The following is a 17239-nucleotide window of genomic DNA, read 5'->3' as shown; positions in this document are numbered from 1 at the left end:
AATCAGCAAGGTCAGTCTTCATAATCCCTCTGTCACCTTGTTTCATAAGAAGTCATTTAACATATGATTAAACATACTGTAGGTGCAGTTAAAAGGAGGAGTGTGGGCTAAGTATTAAACTAGGAATTGATCAGCTTATATAAAGTTTGTATGTACTGTACGTGTGTATTCTTTTTCTTGTCTATTTATTTAAAATCAAAACCTGTTTTTCTGCAGCTCTCGAGAACCTGTGTTTTGTGAGGCAAAGGGAACTAATACTCCACATCACTGTTTTGTAATTGAAAATCATTGCATCAGTTCCACCACTGAACCTGACTGATGTCACATAAATGTTGATTTGTTCTGAGTGGCTTTCCCCACACAACACTTCCATTATTGCTTTTTTATTACTTTTGTTGTTGCTGTTTTCCATTGAGAAATAATTCTTTAATATATATTTCAATATTTCCGCGGCTCTCGCCTCCACCGTGTTGTCATTTCTCTGCACAGATGTGACAGGGCTAAGGCGAGGTATTTCTGCTGCAGTTAGACATACGACGCTCACATCGCGGTGCAGTTTCACGTGGCAGCCTTAGTGTTCCCCAGTGAGTAGTGGCACATTAAGGAATAACAAATGAGTCCATGACCTACGGTAGTTATTCAAGGTGTGTTTATGGAGCAGGCAAACAGCGTATGCTATTTGCTTTGCAGTAGATTCATAAGTGAAAATTGCATTGTGCCTCCATTTGGAGAGCAGGTGATGGAGTGTGTGGGGAAACAAAGAGTTTGTCACTCTCAGGGTTTCTGATGAAGCTGTACCACTCTGTTGAAGGCTCACACATCCTGCCTGTCATCTTTCCACTCCGTATCTGACTTTCCACCAAACTGTATGTGTCTGCTTTTTAAACTTGAGTGAAAAATAACCTTGATTCTGTGCGTTGTGTTCAAGCGAGTGTTTTGTGCATGTGAGAAAGGTTTACACGTATGTGACTTTGCCTTCCTCCCTAAACTTCAATGCTCTGACCCAGCCGCTCGGGTGAACACACTCCTCACACACACATGTGCTGGGGAGACCGACGCAGCTTTTTGAAGTCACTTAACATCCATGCGTCGTGGCGTTAACATCATGCATGACGATTTTACGATGCGGTAACCCCGTCGAGCGCAGCTCTGAGGGCCGCGTGTGGTGAAGCTACGAGAACAGCATGCACTGAATGGGGCGAGTTCTCCGAGACCATGTTGGAGACACATGGGCTTTTTGGGAGCACAGGACACTGTGCAGCATATCTGTGATCTCAGAAACCTAGAGGAGTGGTTCCCAGCCTTTATTTTGTCTGCCTTTCCCACAGCTTTAAGATCAAGGAATTGTTTTTTTTTTCTGACTTTTTACTGCAGGGCACACAGTGGCTGTGATGGATTGCTGACATGTACATCCATACAAGACATAGTGATCCCGATTTCTTTCTTTTTTAAGTGAATTTGGTGGATTTGTTTTTTCTTTATTATCACAACCTGGAAATTGCAAACACTTAATGCTGCTTTTTCAAATTCTGTCTTCTGACTCCACAATTGCAGGACTACGCTCTGCGGCACAAAATCCCCCTGGATGAGAAACACTGTTGTTGTCAGAGTCATTTTAAGCCCAACCCCATTGACCATAATAACAGGGACAAAATAGTTAGGCGTCCTCCACTTTGAATTTCACAGTTCCCATTGAATAACAGGAAAAATGATAGCTTTTTGTGGTGTTTGTTGTGAAACTGTTCAATTAGGTAATCAGGTGTTTCACTTTCTCGTTCAAGAATCTAATTTACCAATTTACTCCACAAACAGTAGCCAACTGGAAAGGCCTAATCGAACATGAATGCTAAGTATGAAGTGCACAATCATCATAGAAGATCAAGCAAAGTGTATAAAAGTTTGTGCATGTTGCCACTTAATGTGGTTAGTGTTCCCAAACGAAAGTAGCCCTGCAGCGTTCTTCTCACGAAGCCACCGTGGACTGAAACATGCTGAATCCTACTGCTGTTTTAGAGTCCCACTAGCTTTCCATGGACTTAAATTATGTTTCTTGGGTGACTTTGGAAAATCTGTTCCGCCAAATATCAAAGCCTCGCTTTGGCGTATAACTGCATGTGACAGTGACAGGATGTTACGTGTTCAGCATTCTGTATCATCTCGGGCCACGATCAAGTGTTCTCAGCTATGTGGACCACACAGAAACAGGAAAAGGAGAATTGTTTTAATGGTGAGTTAAAAAAAAATAATTGAAAGCAAAAGTTTCATTCCCAACTCCAATTCCAGAAAAGTTCAGCCACAGTGTAAGACATAAATAAAAACAGAATGCATTTGTTTACAAAGTAAATGTGTGAGTGTTCAATCAGATGAAACATCTATTAACAAAAATCAATGAAGTTAGCAAATTATCACGTTATGTTTTATTTATGTTTAAACAGCATCCCAACTTTATGGGAATCATTTTTGACAGACAAACTGAGAGAAGACAAAAAGCTCTTGTACAGAGCGAAAAGTCGCCCATAATTTACAGACAGAGGAGGTTTACTGCACCAGTCCACAGAGATGCCCATGTTTGTCAATAGTGGAAATCAAACAGCTCGCCACCTTTTCCTTTCCACACCCTCCCCACATCTTTTCCAAAACCAAAACCATCTCCAGCACTCTTCACCTCCACATGATGTCAGCCACGAGGAATTCAATCTCAGAAATTATGTCATGAATGATGCATAAGACGGAAAAATGCATTTACCCTGGCAACAACACAATGAGCTGTTGTTGCAAACACCCTAATGGAAAAATATGAAGGTTACGGTGATGAAAATGTATTATGAAACCGGAAATACATTTGCGAATGTTGTGTACTCCTGAGCTGAGGGAGCACGACCGAGGACATAACCACAGCTTATAAGGAAATTCCTAAATATTTCCTCAAAGGCAGAATTTGTCTTGAAGTCCTCAGGGAGCGTAGCAAATAGTATCTTTGCATGCGTGTGTGTCAGCCCACTTATACTATGCATGCATGAGTTTTGTCTCCTTTTGCTGGAGCACAGGGGTAAAGGCGGGTGTGCCCCATCTTCCATGTTAATAATGAATTTTTGATATGAGCTCCACATGAAATTTTAATCTCTGGAATATTAGCTCACCGAGGGAGATACAAAATCAAATCAGGGGGTCGTGATTAAGCGGGTGAAGCGCATATCGACCCATTTAAATTCACATTAACCCAGCATCAAAATGTATGAGCCATGACATTGACGGCAGACATAATTTAGTGGTGTTATGTCTGTTTTGCAAAGTAAAGGTGTGATCCCTCCAGAACACAACTGTAAAAGAGGGAAAATGACACTTGATATGGTAGATGGCATTTCCTGGATGTCAAGGAATAAGGCTGCTTGTCATCTGTTCTTTTCTTATTGACAATTCTGTGAAAATACCAAAGCTGACTGTGTTGGCTGCATAGCATCAGCCTAGTAGGTTCTTCCTCTGCTAAAAACACACAAAAAAATAAATGAATAAATAAATAAATTAAAAATGAGCTGCAACATTTCCTCTCATTATGATGAACATGTGCACTGCAGTTCATGTTGAGTCAATCCCAGATCCTCCACGCTGGTGCTCTAAAAACTCACTGGAACACCAAATGTGTATTAATCAGCAACTTGAATCAACAAACGCACTATTTGCTGAAAATTACAGCGCCCTGCTGTTTAAGGAAATAACATGGCCATTTTGAAAATGAAACTATTTATTTGTGACGTTGTTTTAGAGATTGATGCCTTGGCCCGACATGAAAAGGCTTGGAGGGCCACAGACAGTGTAGACAAGTTTTGCGAGACAAACTTGCCTACTGTTGGTTTTGTTAGGGACGGATATATCGACTGGAAACTGTTTTCAGCCCATAATTTCCTTATTGACTGCTGTCAGCCAATTAGTAGACATTCACTGATAGAGACAACCGTTAATCTATCGTGTTGAGTCAGTTTGGCGCTGGCACATTCGTGAGGCACTGAGTCATGACATCAGTGCCATCAGTTTGTGAGGTTATATAAACGACGAAAAATTATTCTCATGTAGCTGTCTGATAAAAGCCTTTTTAAGCAGAAAAACATATTTCAGATCTCACACTATGTAAAAAATCATATTAAGAGTTTGACCTTCAGTGCTCAACAGCAGAGTTAAATGGCACGTGGAGGGACATACCAAAAGCCGGTTTGGTGCCAGTGCGCCCGGTGTGCCTTATGCTGGATGAATATTTTACCAGCTATGCCAGCAGAGAGTAGGCCGAGCTGAGAGAGTCAGTAAAACAAAGCCCCACCGCTGTGTTAGCATACTCAAAGACTCAATAATGTATCACCCACTTTTGTTCCTTACAGAGCATCTATCATCTCAGCATAATGCAGACTAGCTCGAAAGCCATTTTCCATACGCAGTAATAGGACAAAGATTGACAGTGTGTGTGTGTTTCTGTGACCAATCACGTGTGTGTGTGTGTGTGTGTGTGTGCGATGCAGCACTGTGCAGGAGCGGTATGTGTAATTATGTGAGTGAATGAGTGTAGATCTTAAAACCAAACTAAACACCTCAGTGCCTCTGGGCTGCTAGGACACACTTAGTTGTCATTGGCTTGGATTGCACTCATGGGAAGAATTCTGCAGCTGAATAATGTGATGTATTAAGCTGTGCTCTGCAGCAACGTATGGTAATTTGCAAGATTTTTATTTAATCAGGTAACATTGTATTCCAGCCAAATGGAACACCGCGTGAGCAAGGTGAGCCCCTAATCCTTTGCTCCTGAGCCTCATATTCTGCTATTTTTATCTTTTGTATCTTATGGAAAAGGCATATTTAAAAAAAAATCTAAACTTTATGCCCCGTGACAAACTTTGAATTACTTTTTATGGTTAAAATGAGAGGTTAATTAATGGGCATGAGCAGCAATCTGTTGGCAAGTGGATGGATGTCTGACGAAACGTATATGCAATGACTGATCAGTTGCTTGCAGTGAGGATGATAGCAGATCAGGAAAGCAGACTGACTCAACACACAGGAAAGGTAAAGGCTGATTTCCTGAGCAGAGGTCAGTTTCAGGAATAAAAAAAAAAAGTAGTATAAATTCATAGTTTCTTCACTCCTGTTGTTGAATGTAATTGCCAGAAACTGAATTGAAAAAAGGCCAAAATACTGGAAAAGGTTCCTAAAGTCAGCTGCGGCAGAACAACTGGCATTTCAAATAAGAGATGGAATAAAGACTTTGACATTGCCGTCACCCATTTCTGCTTCTGTTGCTATAAAGAATTCACATCATGCTGCCGCTCGGATTCACATGCCCCCAATACAGTAGGAAAATTCAAATTATGAATTAGAGGAAAACGTGTTATCCATAACACAAAAATTCTGTTTAATTCAGTCGCTTAAGCACTGACAACTGCATGCCTTCATGGTGTATTTGTATTCTTTATCTTAAAACGCTGCCAATACCCATTTATCACAGCACTATTAAAGCCATGTTTCAGTGACAGGTGTTTTGTGCTGTTTGCTCAGACATAATATGGTAATTGGACTGAAAATGGCTGCCCTGGGTGGTGGTACAGATCTCCGCCTCACAGCCCTTTGTTTCCGACAGAAGGTTTGAATCAGGAAGGTGGATTTCGTCTGCACCCCCCGGTGAGCAACAGAAGGACCTCACACATTACGAGCTTGTGCTCTTGCCGTCTTTCATTTGATCTGCAACGTGCTGTTCTGTGATTGAACGCATCCAGGTCGGAGACATTTGTGCATATGTTGGATTGTCATGTGTATTTGTATACCTCAGCATGTTTGGAAGGATGCGTATCAGATTGCGAGAGCAAATTCGAGCCTTCAAAGTTTCTCCGTCTGTCTTAAAATCTGACTTTGATGTATACAAGTAGAGATTTTAGAAAACACACTTTAATCCTGACTTTTATCCTGCAATGAAAAATGGTTGCGCACTAATGCAGGATAGATAAACAAGCTGCTATTTGTTTAATGGGCAGCAACTTGCAAAATCTAATTCTCCCACCGAAATCTGTGGCAGCTTGGCTCTGCTAACAGCTGTGAATCTCCTGTAAATGGCTGCAGTGGAGAGAGACGGGCTGTGATGGGGACGCGCTGTAGTGTTAAGTCTTGGATGTGGATGTGGTTTGAAGTCGAGTGTCACAGAGGGGCTTGATAACAGACAGAATGGCAGAGCGTTGAGGAAGCGCGTGACGACAGCCCCTACAAAGCAGACTGATCCTGCCATCCGCTCATCAATGGAAACAGAAAATGTTACGAAGCGCTCATCAAAGGCCACAAAGCTGCCCACCTGACTTCGCCTGCTGTTGTCTGACCAGCTGACTAGCCGGCAGACAGAATGATAGCTCCTTTGTAGTTCTGCCTTTTTGTCTCTTGAATTTTCTGGCTCCTCACAAATTAAACCCAAGCTTTTGAAGTGAGTTGATGCGCTCATATGCTTCTCCGGCTCCCCAACCCCCCGCACACCTTCCACTTGGTTGGCCTGTTTGTCTTTTGAATGCATTCTGCAGACTCAGGCTCCCACAGCAAGATCTGAGTGTAGATCCTCAACCTATATACAAGAGCACAGAAACACTCCCTCTGGCATCTGCAGACTTGTCAGCAACACGGCCTCACAGCAGCAGCAACACAGCAACTGTTGTTTCCTTGCAGTCTTCTCCAAACAGACAACACAGAACCCCATTGTCTTTTGCTTTAATTGTGCTCCCTAAGGCTACAGGTTGGTCATACAGCTGGCCAGAGTGGCATACCTGGGGAGGGGCTGGGGGTGAGGTGTGTGGTGTAAAAGCAAGGACTGGCATACGCACTCACACACATGCACACACACCCTCGTAGAGTGTGTACCGGTGCTTAGAGGAGCAGCTGAGAAGCCCTGTAGAGCCAATTACACATACAGCTCTAATCTCTTGAGCAAGTTGAATGGATGGAGAGGGAGAAAAGGGGAGAAAGGAGCAAGGATAAAGGGTGGAGGAGAAGGGAGGTGACAATAGGATAGTGAGGGATGGAAAACAGAAGGGAAGTGGTAGAAGGAACGGAGAAGAGACAGCTGGAGACAGTGTTGACAAAAAAGACGAGCTGGAGAATGAGAGGCTGTGCAGAGGTCAGCGGAATGAAAAGTGAGGAACAGAAAAACAGAACGGGGTGAAGGAATCTGGTAGATGTAGTATGAGAAAGGAGTGAACGTTGACAAGAGAGTGAGGGCAGCTCTGAGCCTCAGCATGGCGTCAGATGCAGTGCCCCCCAGACAAGACACATATCTATCTGTCTAACATTTATTAGTTAAATGGATACAGCCCTGAGAGCCCCATAGGCGGAACGTGAGACTTCTAACAGCTGACGTCTCTTTTCCCTCAAGCGTTGTCAAAAGGCAACAAGGGCTTCCTTTAATGTGTTATATCTGCCTGTCATGTCAGCTGCCTCCGTCTCTGCCTTCCTCTCCAGCTTTTCCTCTCCTTTTACCTTTTCACTCTTTCACCTTTGCACCACAATCTATAACTCCAATTTTCTCTTCACTTTTTGCTTAACCCAGATCCTCGCCTTCTTTTTTTCTTCTTCTTCTTCTTCTTTCTGCTAATACCACCCCTCCACCCCCTCCTCTGTAGCATGGTAATGTTCTCAGAAATTACAGTGAGGTAAACAGAGCAGGGTGTCGAAATGAAATAACAGCTACAGGGCTGTCAGCTCCAGCGAGGGGGCCATCCGTCAGCGGAAAATGACACGTCGGCCGCCCCTCCTCCTCCTGCGCACACACAGTTGGATTCCTTCTGTCCTCCTTGTGGCAAGGTGAAGGAATTATGCTCATCAAAAGCCCGGTGCAGCCTGGGGCCCTTCCATTAGCCTTCTACAACACTGGTCAGTGGCGAGCTGACAGACTGGGGAAAAAAGACACACAGGAACAACATTACAGTATATATATTTGAAGGAACAAAAGCACATGCATAATTATTCTGAGATAGGATATATGCACAGGTGCACACACGCACACACACACCTCAATTACCATTTCATTCATAGCCTGACAGCGGAGCGTGTGCGAAGGCTGACATTAAAGGAAATTAAATCTCCTTGTGGAATGGGCCAGCCCATCTCACCTCCCGTCAAAATGCTCCCATTTCCACTCGTCCTCGTAACCTTCTCATCTGGGTATTTAGAGCTTTGTGGTGCGGAACGTCATCAAAGATGAAACTTAGCGAGGAGGCCGTGCATAGACGAGGCCTCCTCGTGATAATCCCCCGGCAAACGTAGCCCTCTCCTATTAGCCCACGCACACAAATTACTGCTTCCTGTTCTATCGCACTCGCACTCACTGTCACATGCTTATAGGAGAGAGTGCTTTCATTCAAAGGCATGTGCACACCCACACATAAACTCTCGTATCATTGGCTTAGCCCAGTGAGTGAGTGAGTCAGTCAGTTAACTCTTTGATCCAGACCTCCTGTCTGCATTGGAATACGAAGCCTATTTGACATAATCCCGAAAAACATCGCCTCACATAACCAATGAAACTCAAAGGAAAGCGCAGCTGCACGGTTACACACACCAAAGGGACTTAGCAGGAGAGTGACGCGTGTACAGTCGATTTTTACGGGCAGATTTAATTAAGCCATATTCACTGCCAAATCCTGTGTTATACAAACGCTTGTGAGCCCTTTCTCTCTCGCTCTGAAGCACATAAATGTGACAAATCTACAAAATAGGGAGGAGTTCAGTTTGCGCATAAAGTTTGGTAATTGAGTTCCCGGTTAAAGGAGAAAGAAGTTCCTTTTTTTCCTGCTTCCACGTTGGGCACATGCTTTCTCCCATAGGCTTTAATCAGATCAAACATGTCCTGTCAGATAAGACGGCTAATTAATCAGGGGAGGGACCAGTCTTCTCCTCTGACAGATGGAGAGATGGAGGCAGGACGCTGGTGGAGGCACTTCCTCTCCTCCTCCTTAACCTCTTCCTCCGCCATCAACAGAAAGCAAAACAAGACAGAGTGAAGCAGTGTTGCCTGTGGCGAAGCACAGAGAGTCTGTAAAAACTCTCAAAGACAGTGTTTACATGCAGGCTGCAAGAGGAGTATCTGCACGACCCCCAGCTGAGAAGAAGACACACTTATGCATTGAAGTTGCTGAGTGCTGTATATATATATACGTGTCACTGAGAATTCAAGTTTCTCATCTTTGTGCAGGCATTTACTTCAAACCACATCAACCTAGCTCAAAGTAGAGTGGCCATTAACAGATTACAAGTCACCTTGTGGTTTAAGAAGGAAAACTATGCTAGATTTCTGTTATGGCTGAATTTTCTTTGGCTGAAAGCCAGTTAGTTGATCTTCTTGTCCTTGCTTCTCTTCATTTCTTGTATTGTTGCCAGTTCTTAAAGGTTTACGAGATTGGACCTGGCCAACTCAGCCACTCCTGATTTTTTTTGTTTTTTTTTTTTCTGTAGCATTTATATCGTTCCATTAATTTTCATAGATGTGTGTCTTATTAAATTTCTATTGTTATTCACAATAGACACTGTAGCCTTCTTTCTTATGACACCATGGATCCAAGCCATCGCACAGATTATTGTCTGTCTACATTATGATGCTCCTTGCTGGCCCTTTGCTGCTCACATTATTGATCTAAACTGTGTTATAATGCAGCTTCTGAAAAAGAAGGCTCTTATTAAGGGATCTATTGCATTACATACATAAATCGTAAGGGCATTCAAAAAGGAAGCCCCAAAAGATTGGTTCAAAATTGTCTAAATGATCAACATCTCTTAAAACTTATCATGAAAATCTTTTCAATCAGTCAGTGTTCATTTATTCATCACATTACACTGGACACCAATTACAACATAGATGCCTTTTTGTAGTATTTCTTTTTCTCATGTTGCCTTTAACCTGGGATGGTCCTAGCCAATGATAGATGAAAGGTTTGGGGATGTGGATGTTGGATAAAGTGGAGATGTGATGAATGAGAGCTGCTGTCAGATCAGAATCTGGATGCCTGCCTGATTGGATAGTTTACTACTTACTACCTGAGTGGGAGGATGGATTGAATGAAATGTGATGTTCTAAAAGAATATGATAATGTGCATACAGCATCATAAGGATACATAATTAGCGATAAGGATGACATAGCGTAGTCTCATGCTTAATTTAGACACTGACTGACTTGTAGAATAGATGAATGGGTAGTTGGTTGATTTACATGGTGTGTGCTTGGCTCATTGACTGATTGACTGGTGGGGCTGGGCTGCTGTTTCCAGCTGTGCTGCTGGAAAGCTCACAGGGCCCTCGGCTACCTCAGGCTCAGCCCACCACCTGCTGTGCAGCTTCGCCAAGCAAGCAGCAGCCTCTGGGCACTGCAGAGAAAACACTGGTGGTACAATACACACTGTGCAGCTTCTCGCTTTCTGTTTCTATGTCTCCTCATCCTGATCTTTAAACTTAGCACTTAAAATTGGGTACAAAGAAACACACCCCAAAGACTCCATACAAGCTGTTTTACAACATCATAAGAGTTTCCACTTAAACAAATCCATAATGTAGCCTACACAGTCACTATCTTACACATACAGCCATAGGCACAGTGCTGATGTACACCACACTACTGATGTATCCATGTTGCATGAATGTGCGAGTGTCAGTAAAGCCAAAAGTCATGTGAGTTCAGCCAGAGTTTGGTTCCACTGCTGGCAACATTGCGACGGGTTGCGTGATGGCTCACAACACAGAGCTGATTCATATTTTACAATTCTGCACAACTGTTGATGATACATTATTTCTCATCTTTTCCTCTTCTCTTTCCTCCCCTCTCCTCTCTCCACCTCCCTCCACCCTGCTTACCATTCTTATATCTCCTGGCCGTGCAGCAACAGGAGCAGGACCCCACCAACCTGTACATCTCCAACCTGCCAGTGTCTATGGACGAGCAGGAGCTGGAGAACATGCTGAAGCCCCTGGGTCATGTCATCTCCACGAGGATACTGAGGGATGCCAACGGGGTCAGCAGAGGAGTCGGCTTTGCCAGGTACACGATAGTAATGATACTAATGTGACGTCAGTTTAAAGGCAAGCACACCTGCTGCTGCTGTGAAAGCAATAATGGATTTTTAAGCATTGGATTATCAGTACATGTGCCCTCGCACTTCATGGATGCTGCAGCAGTAACACGAAGTAATTTGCATGTAGATTTAACTCATGCACAGACTGAAGTACACACATGCTCACACAAATATACCCACATGCATATTTGGCATGCAGGTTCACGCCGCTTGCTATCATTAAAAGAGACACTTGTCATTTGGGCAGTGGAAACATTAAAAAGTGGTTTGCCTCTCTTTTTGGCAGCACGTCTGTCAGTGGATGAGTTTGTCTTTGTTCCTGCTTGAGCGTCAGACTGTGTGTGCACACGTGCCTCTACATTCATGAATACCAGCAATTACCCCTCTGTCCTCACAAACATAGCCAGAGCTGCTCTATTTCTACCACCAAGCCTACCACGGAACAGTTTATTTCTTTTTCTACTTATAAAAGTTTCCACTTCAGCTTGTTAATCCCCCAAAGTCATAAACCGCTCTGTCCTTGTCCTCAACAGCAGCCACCAGGCTCTCATTCCTCTCCACACTTGTTTACCCTGAGGAGGCCACTGACGGCCGCAGAACCGCCATCTTGCAGGGATTTTTCTTAATCACCTGCTCTGGCTGAACTCCTCTCCTATTCCCTGCTCTATTACTGAGGGCTACAGCAGGATAGACAGGCGCAAACACAAACAGGAAGTTATGCACAAAAACGAGTATATGCACAGACAGACCTACACGCGCGCACACACACACACGCACGCCTGTGCACAAGCGCACATGCACTCACGTGTGCGCAACACTCACATTCATAAGCAGATTCTCACACGTACGCACGCAGACAGGTAGGCAGCCTCCTGCAGGCCAACAAGCAGAGCACAGCAACAACCTGCCACAAGCCACCTGTTCAAGCAGCCCCTCGGTGGGAGGAGGAAGAGACATGATGGAAAGGGGGAGTGAGACGGCAGGAGAGGGGGACAGGAGTGTGAAACAATGGGCGGGTAAAAAAGAACTAATCATGGAGGTTATTATAAAGAGAAAGAGAAGGTGATGGCAAGGAGACGGTTGTATGAGGCAGAGAGAGATTGAAGAATAGAAAGTGAAGCAAGTGAATGTCAGTGTCTGGAAGAAAATGTTAGAAGTGATGTGTTGTTTTGGTTTGATAATAAAAAAAAAATGCTTTAAAATAAAAAGTGAGCAGCATGGACAGTTTTATTGTCTGTGTACGTTAACTGACAACTGCATGTCAGAAAAAGATGCCGGACAGAGACTCAGACGAAGGAGGAAAAAATAAATCAGTGTATTCTATGAATTGTAGAGCTCCCATTAGCTGTGCCGACAGACAGACAGACAGCTGCTGAGGGTTGGGCCATGAGGGGCATTAGAGAGAGTAAACTGAGCTAAGTGTTTGTGGGCCGATCCATTACTGTTATCAGAGCCCATTACTCCAGCCCCAGCACTAATCATTGCAGACAGCAGCACCTGATGCCATTAACCAGCAGCACACAGAGAAAAGCCGGCTTGCCTCACTACCTTCCTGGCTCGTTCTCTGTCTGACTGGCTACCCCAAAAGCCTGACTGACCAATAAAACGCTCTAGCTGACTGGTTTGTTTCCCTACGACTGCCTAACAGCCCGTCTGCCTTATTTACTCCTTGTCTACCCACCTGTTTTCTGTCTGCCTACCTGCTGGAAGCAGTCAAGGAGGGACGGCGTTGAGGAGGAGGCAAACAATGACTAGCCAGAGGGGGCGTGAGGAGGATGGCTAAAGAGTGCGAGGGAATAGCGACGAAACTCTGGAGAAGTGTGATTCATTCAACCTGTTTATTTTCAGCCCCTTTTTAAAATGTAGAGTGAAAATATCCTAACACATAATCTCAATACATTTCATTTTGGTAATGCAGAACACAACCACATAAATCACAGACTAAGCTGAGTGTGCAGTGTGTGCAGGATTGTTAGGCTTTAGTGGAAGAGGGCAAAAGTGTGTGTGTGTGTGTGTGTGTGTGTGAAACCATGGATTAGGAGCATCATATGAATGTGTGAATACAGTGCACACAGATTATATGTATATTCTGTATATTCAGTTAAATGAAGCTTTCATCAAAAATATTTTTCCAACGTACATACACAGACAAAATACTAAAATAAATTATACACACAAAAATACAATACATGGAATAAAACAATTTAATGCTTACATGAAATGAGAAAAAAAAGATGAAAAAAATTGTCGTCAGAGAAATATGTCCTCAGCATTGAGTATGTAATACTGACAGCTGCTGAAAGCTGTCCATGAAGGCTTCCTTTTATTTGTACTTTTTTCTTGTACTCTCTTATTCTTGATCGAGCACTGATTTAAATTGCGGTTTTGCCGGTTTAAGACACGGTTCATGTACTGCTGCTCGTGTTTTGACATTTAAGAAGTTTAGTTTCTTTTGTTAAATGAAAATACAGTATACATCACAGTCTTTAGAAAATTTAGAGCCATGCCCAGTCCTGACACGCTCTTTGACCGAGCCAAATGACACTGTTCTCATTTCAAGATGCTGAGTGCAAGTGATGATGTGTTTAGTGATCAGCTGACTCACTCTGGCTGGTTAATATCAGGCTTCCCAAACGCAGGGAGGACAGAGGTTGAAAAACAAAAAAGAAAGACGGGGAAAAGGGTGGATACAGGGTCAGTGAGAGATGGATGATGCCAGGAAATGTGAAAGATTACATATTCTAAAAAGAGAAGTAGGGAGAGGAAAAGGGAGAAGGATGTTGATGTGGACAGGGCGTAACAGGGAAACAAAAGGATGAACAGAGAGGGAAGGAAAGGAGGGCACGGAAAGCGAGAGAGACGGGGCGGGAGAGAGTGAGGGTAACACTGAAAAATGGAGGAAATAACCAAGGTTGAAAGACGGGGAGGAATGAGAGAGACGTCAAAAAGAAGAGGTGCAGACGGGCCCGGAGTAAGATGGATGGGACGGAGAGAGCGATAAAGAAGCTATGGTGAAAAAAGAAGGATGAAGGTAGAGATAGGAGAAGGATGAGAGACAGAGGACAGAGAAGTGAGAGGCTGACAGGATGATATGAGTATTCTTGGAGGTGAGAGTGAATAAAGCATGAAAATCTGGAAAGCAATGGATTCGGCACATTCCAAGAGGATATTACCATACGCATAGCAATCACTCAAGCCTGCATTTAAAAACTGTCTCACTTTAACACGAGTCCCTCGGGAGTATATATTACTGAATCTGCATGGCAACGTGTACAATAGGGGCAAATTCATGCATGAGGCAATGTATTTTTTATTTTTCGGTTTAAGTTAACGTGCCTAATGTGCTATGTAATTTCCATCTGCTTAGAGAAAAACTGATCAGAGTCCTTGAATGACAGACATCAGCTGTGATTGATGTTTTCAGCCGTGCAAGAGAAGTTTGGCTTTACGAGTGGCTGTCAGTCTACCAGTAAAATATTTTGTGTTGACTTTCTTGGTCCCCAAAGAATGGTTACTAACTTATGAAGTAATGCCCTGAGTTTTCCTGTAGCGCCACCAGCAGGTTGGGGTTTGAGAACTTGACTGGATAACTTACAACGAAATTAGATCTTAGCGTCCTCCTCTTCTGACTTTTTCTCAAGTTAAGCTGTGAGGTTCACATTCTTAGTTTTCAGTGAAGCATAACATTCCTATCAGCCTCAGCTGTTTTATTTTTTTAAAAATGTCCTTTTAAAACATTATAGCTGACATCTGCGGGTTCAAATTGTAACTGTGAACAAGTTCACACTTTCATGTTAGCATTTAGCTCAAGACGCTGATAGCGTGACTGTTAACTCTTCCTCTTGTCAGGCAATCGTACGGTAATTAAAAGTCAAGCCGCGTCATTTATTTTTCAAATTCATTAGAGATAAAATTATTTCACAGGTAGGGAGCTGAGAGTCCGTCAGCATTATATTCGTGGTTATGAGGCAAAAGAAACTGAGGCGTAGCCCGTTCGGACCAGGTTTCACGTGTTCTTGCTGGGGTCAGGCTACATCTGTCAGAGATTAAAAGTTAAATTCAGGGCAAGGAAATGATTTTAAGTTATTAAAATATTGCAGATGCAGCATGTGTTTGTGTGACTTACTGTATAAGTATTGAGCAGATGAAGTGCAGCTTGTCCAAATTTCCTTACAAGTTTGCATTCCTTCTTCCAACACGGCACAAGCAAAAAATATATACGTGGGCATGCCAATATTTGTGCATTTTCACGCGTGTTTGTTATACTCATGTACGTGTTTTGATGTGATGTGTGTATGGGCATCAGCGTCTGTATGCTTATGATGTGGGAGATCAGAGCCCTCCTGCTGGTCAGCTGCTCGGCCCACAGTTGTTTGATCCAGTGGCTGCAAAAGGAAAGAGGAGTCAGCCAGCTTCCTATATTCTCTCGCTCTCACTCACTCTGGAAACCAAAAGGAGTCATTACTCTCCATAAGCTTGTCAGGTTTACCTTCTCGTACCTTTTTATCACCTAGTTGTCTCCTACTTCTTCTTCTTCTTCTACATCCCTGCATCCCTTCCACCTGTTCTTTCTGGCTTCCTCCGCTTTGTCTTTTCGGATTAGGCCACGAGAAAGGCTGTATAACAAGTCTTTCCCAACAAACCCCGAATTTCATTATGAACCTCTGACTCATGCAGACAATGACATTCTGCAGCAGACAGACTGACTCTGGATAAGATCATGAAAATTAGAAAATGAAAAAAAGATAATGAAAATGACTGCTCGGTTTACAGATGATGCCTAGATGAGTAGTAAAGTGGATATCATACCAGAGGTTTTGTTACCTGTGACAGTCATTCTGTTTTATGCCAAGAAAAAACTTCCATTTGTACCATGAAACTACTCAATATTCTTACCACAATCACGCTCGGTTTGTCTCATCATTTAGTGTAGAGGTTAAGTGCTTTTATTCATGTTCACTGTATACTGGCCAGTGTTGTAACCTTTGTTGCAAAAAATATTTTAAACCCTGCGCATCACTTTTTCTTGCAGGATGGAGTCCACGGAGAAGTGTGAAGTAGTGATACAGCATTTCAATGGAAAATACCTGAAAACCCCACCAGGCATTCCAGGTGAGTCCCCCCTCCCTCTGCTTCACATTGCTCCCGCATCACCTTTATCTTTCTTAGAAAATCATCACCTCTGAAATGAGAAACTTCCTTTCTAATTCAATTATGGTAATTTCCCATCCCAGATCTGGCGGGGAGCTTGATAGATTGTGTACACCGTTGTTTCTGACACCTGAAGCTAGCTGTCGTAGCTAAGGCTGAATAGTTGACGGTTCTTTAGGTCTCTTCCTCTCTCCAACTCTCTCTCTCTTTCTGTCGCCATCTCGGTCCCTCCCTGGTGGTGCTGCCGTTGCAGGCTGGAACTTCTCGGGCAGGAAAAGCCCTCTTAATATTCACACTCATGCCTCTGTGCTGTTCTTTGCAATCTACTTAAGAGCTTGCACTCTCCCCTCTTTCCTCTCCAGCTCCTGCTCTCTGCTGCCGTGTCCCCTCTCCTTGCTATCTCTCTTTTCTGCAGTCACCTTAGACAGTGGAACAAGCTGGGTAAGGAGAAAACAGGCAGGGATAAGACACTGAAAGAAAGAGTGTCACAAAAATGGAGACAGATGTAGAGACAAGATTGTACCTCACTGTGTGTTGGTAGAGAAGCTTGCCTTTAATTTGGTGTCCAAAGTGACATCAGTGTCCCAAAAGTTTAACGCAAAGGGAGCCAAAGCATTGTCTCCTGGAAACAGAGCGAGTCTCTAGGGGAGCATGGGTGACAAGAGGTGGTTGAAAAAAGGAAAGCGAGGTGGAAGGAGAGTAAAGATATAAAAGAAAGAGTCAGAGGGAAAGGCCAGGTGGAAGGAAAAAAACATGCTGCCTAAGCACTTCTGGGGCCAGGTGCTGCAGCGCTCGACACCTCCCGAGCGTCCCAGCAGGACGCGGAGGCCAGACAGGGCGATGCCGAGGAGATCTCCTTCACCCCGTGGCAATTTTATTAACAATACCCACATCTCCAACCAGCAGCACAGAAACAGGCCCATAAATACCTCTCAACTATCCAGTAATATCTCAGAGAGACTGGATTTAGAATCTCCATATATGCTCAGCCACTGCATAGCCAGCGGCCATTAAA

At 43.6% G+C, this 17239-nt stretch overlaps 1 protein-coding gene across 9 annotated transcripts in view; it reads left to right on the top strand.

Annotated features, from left to right (window-relative positions):
• rbms3 (RNA binding motif, single stranded interacting protein) overlaps positions 1-17239 on the top strand; it is a 249107-nt gene that overhangs the window by 173503 nt on the left and 58365 nt on the right. For all 9 annotated transcript variants that reach the window (XM_046417466.1, XM_046417470.1, XM_046417469.1 and 6 more), the window contains 2 exons: positions 10882-11039; positions 16106-16185. In XM_046417466.1, the coding sequence (XP_046273422.1) occupies positions 10882-11039; positions 16106-16185 (238 nt within the window). The remainder of the gene's footprint in view (positions 1-10881; positions 11040-16105; positions 16186-17239) is intronic.

The sequence above is a fragment of the Scatophagus argus genome, chromosome 17, assembly GCF_020382885.2.
Source record: "Scatophagus argus isolate fScaArg1 chromosome 17, fScaArg1.pri, whole genome shotgun sequence".
Classification (NCBI taxonomy): domain Eukaryota; kingdom Metazoa; phylum Chordata; class Actinopteri; family Scatophagidae; genus Scatophagus; species Scatophagus argus.
The sequence above is the reverse complement of the archived record's forward strand: the minus strand, read 5'-3'. Positions and strand labels throughout refer to the sequence as shown.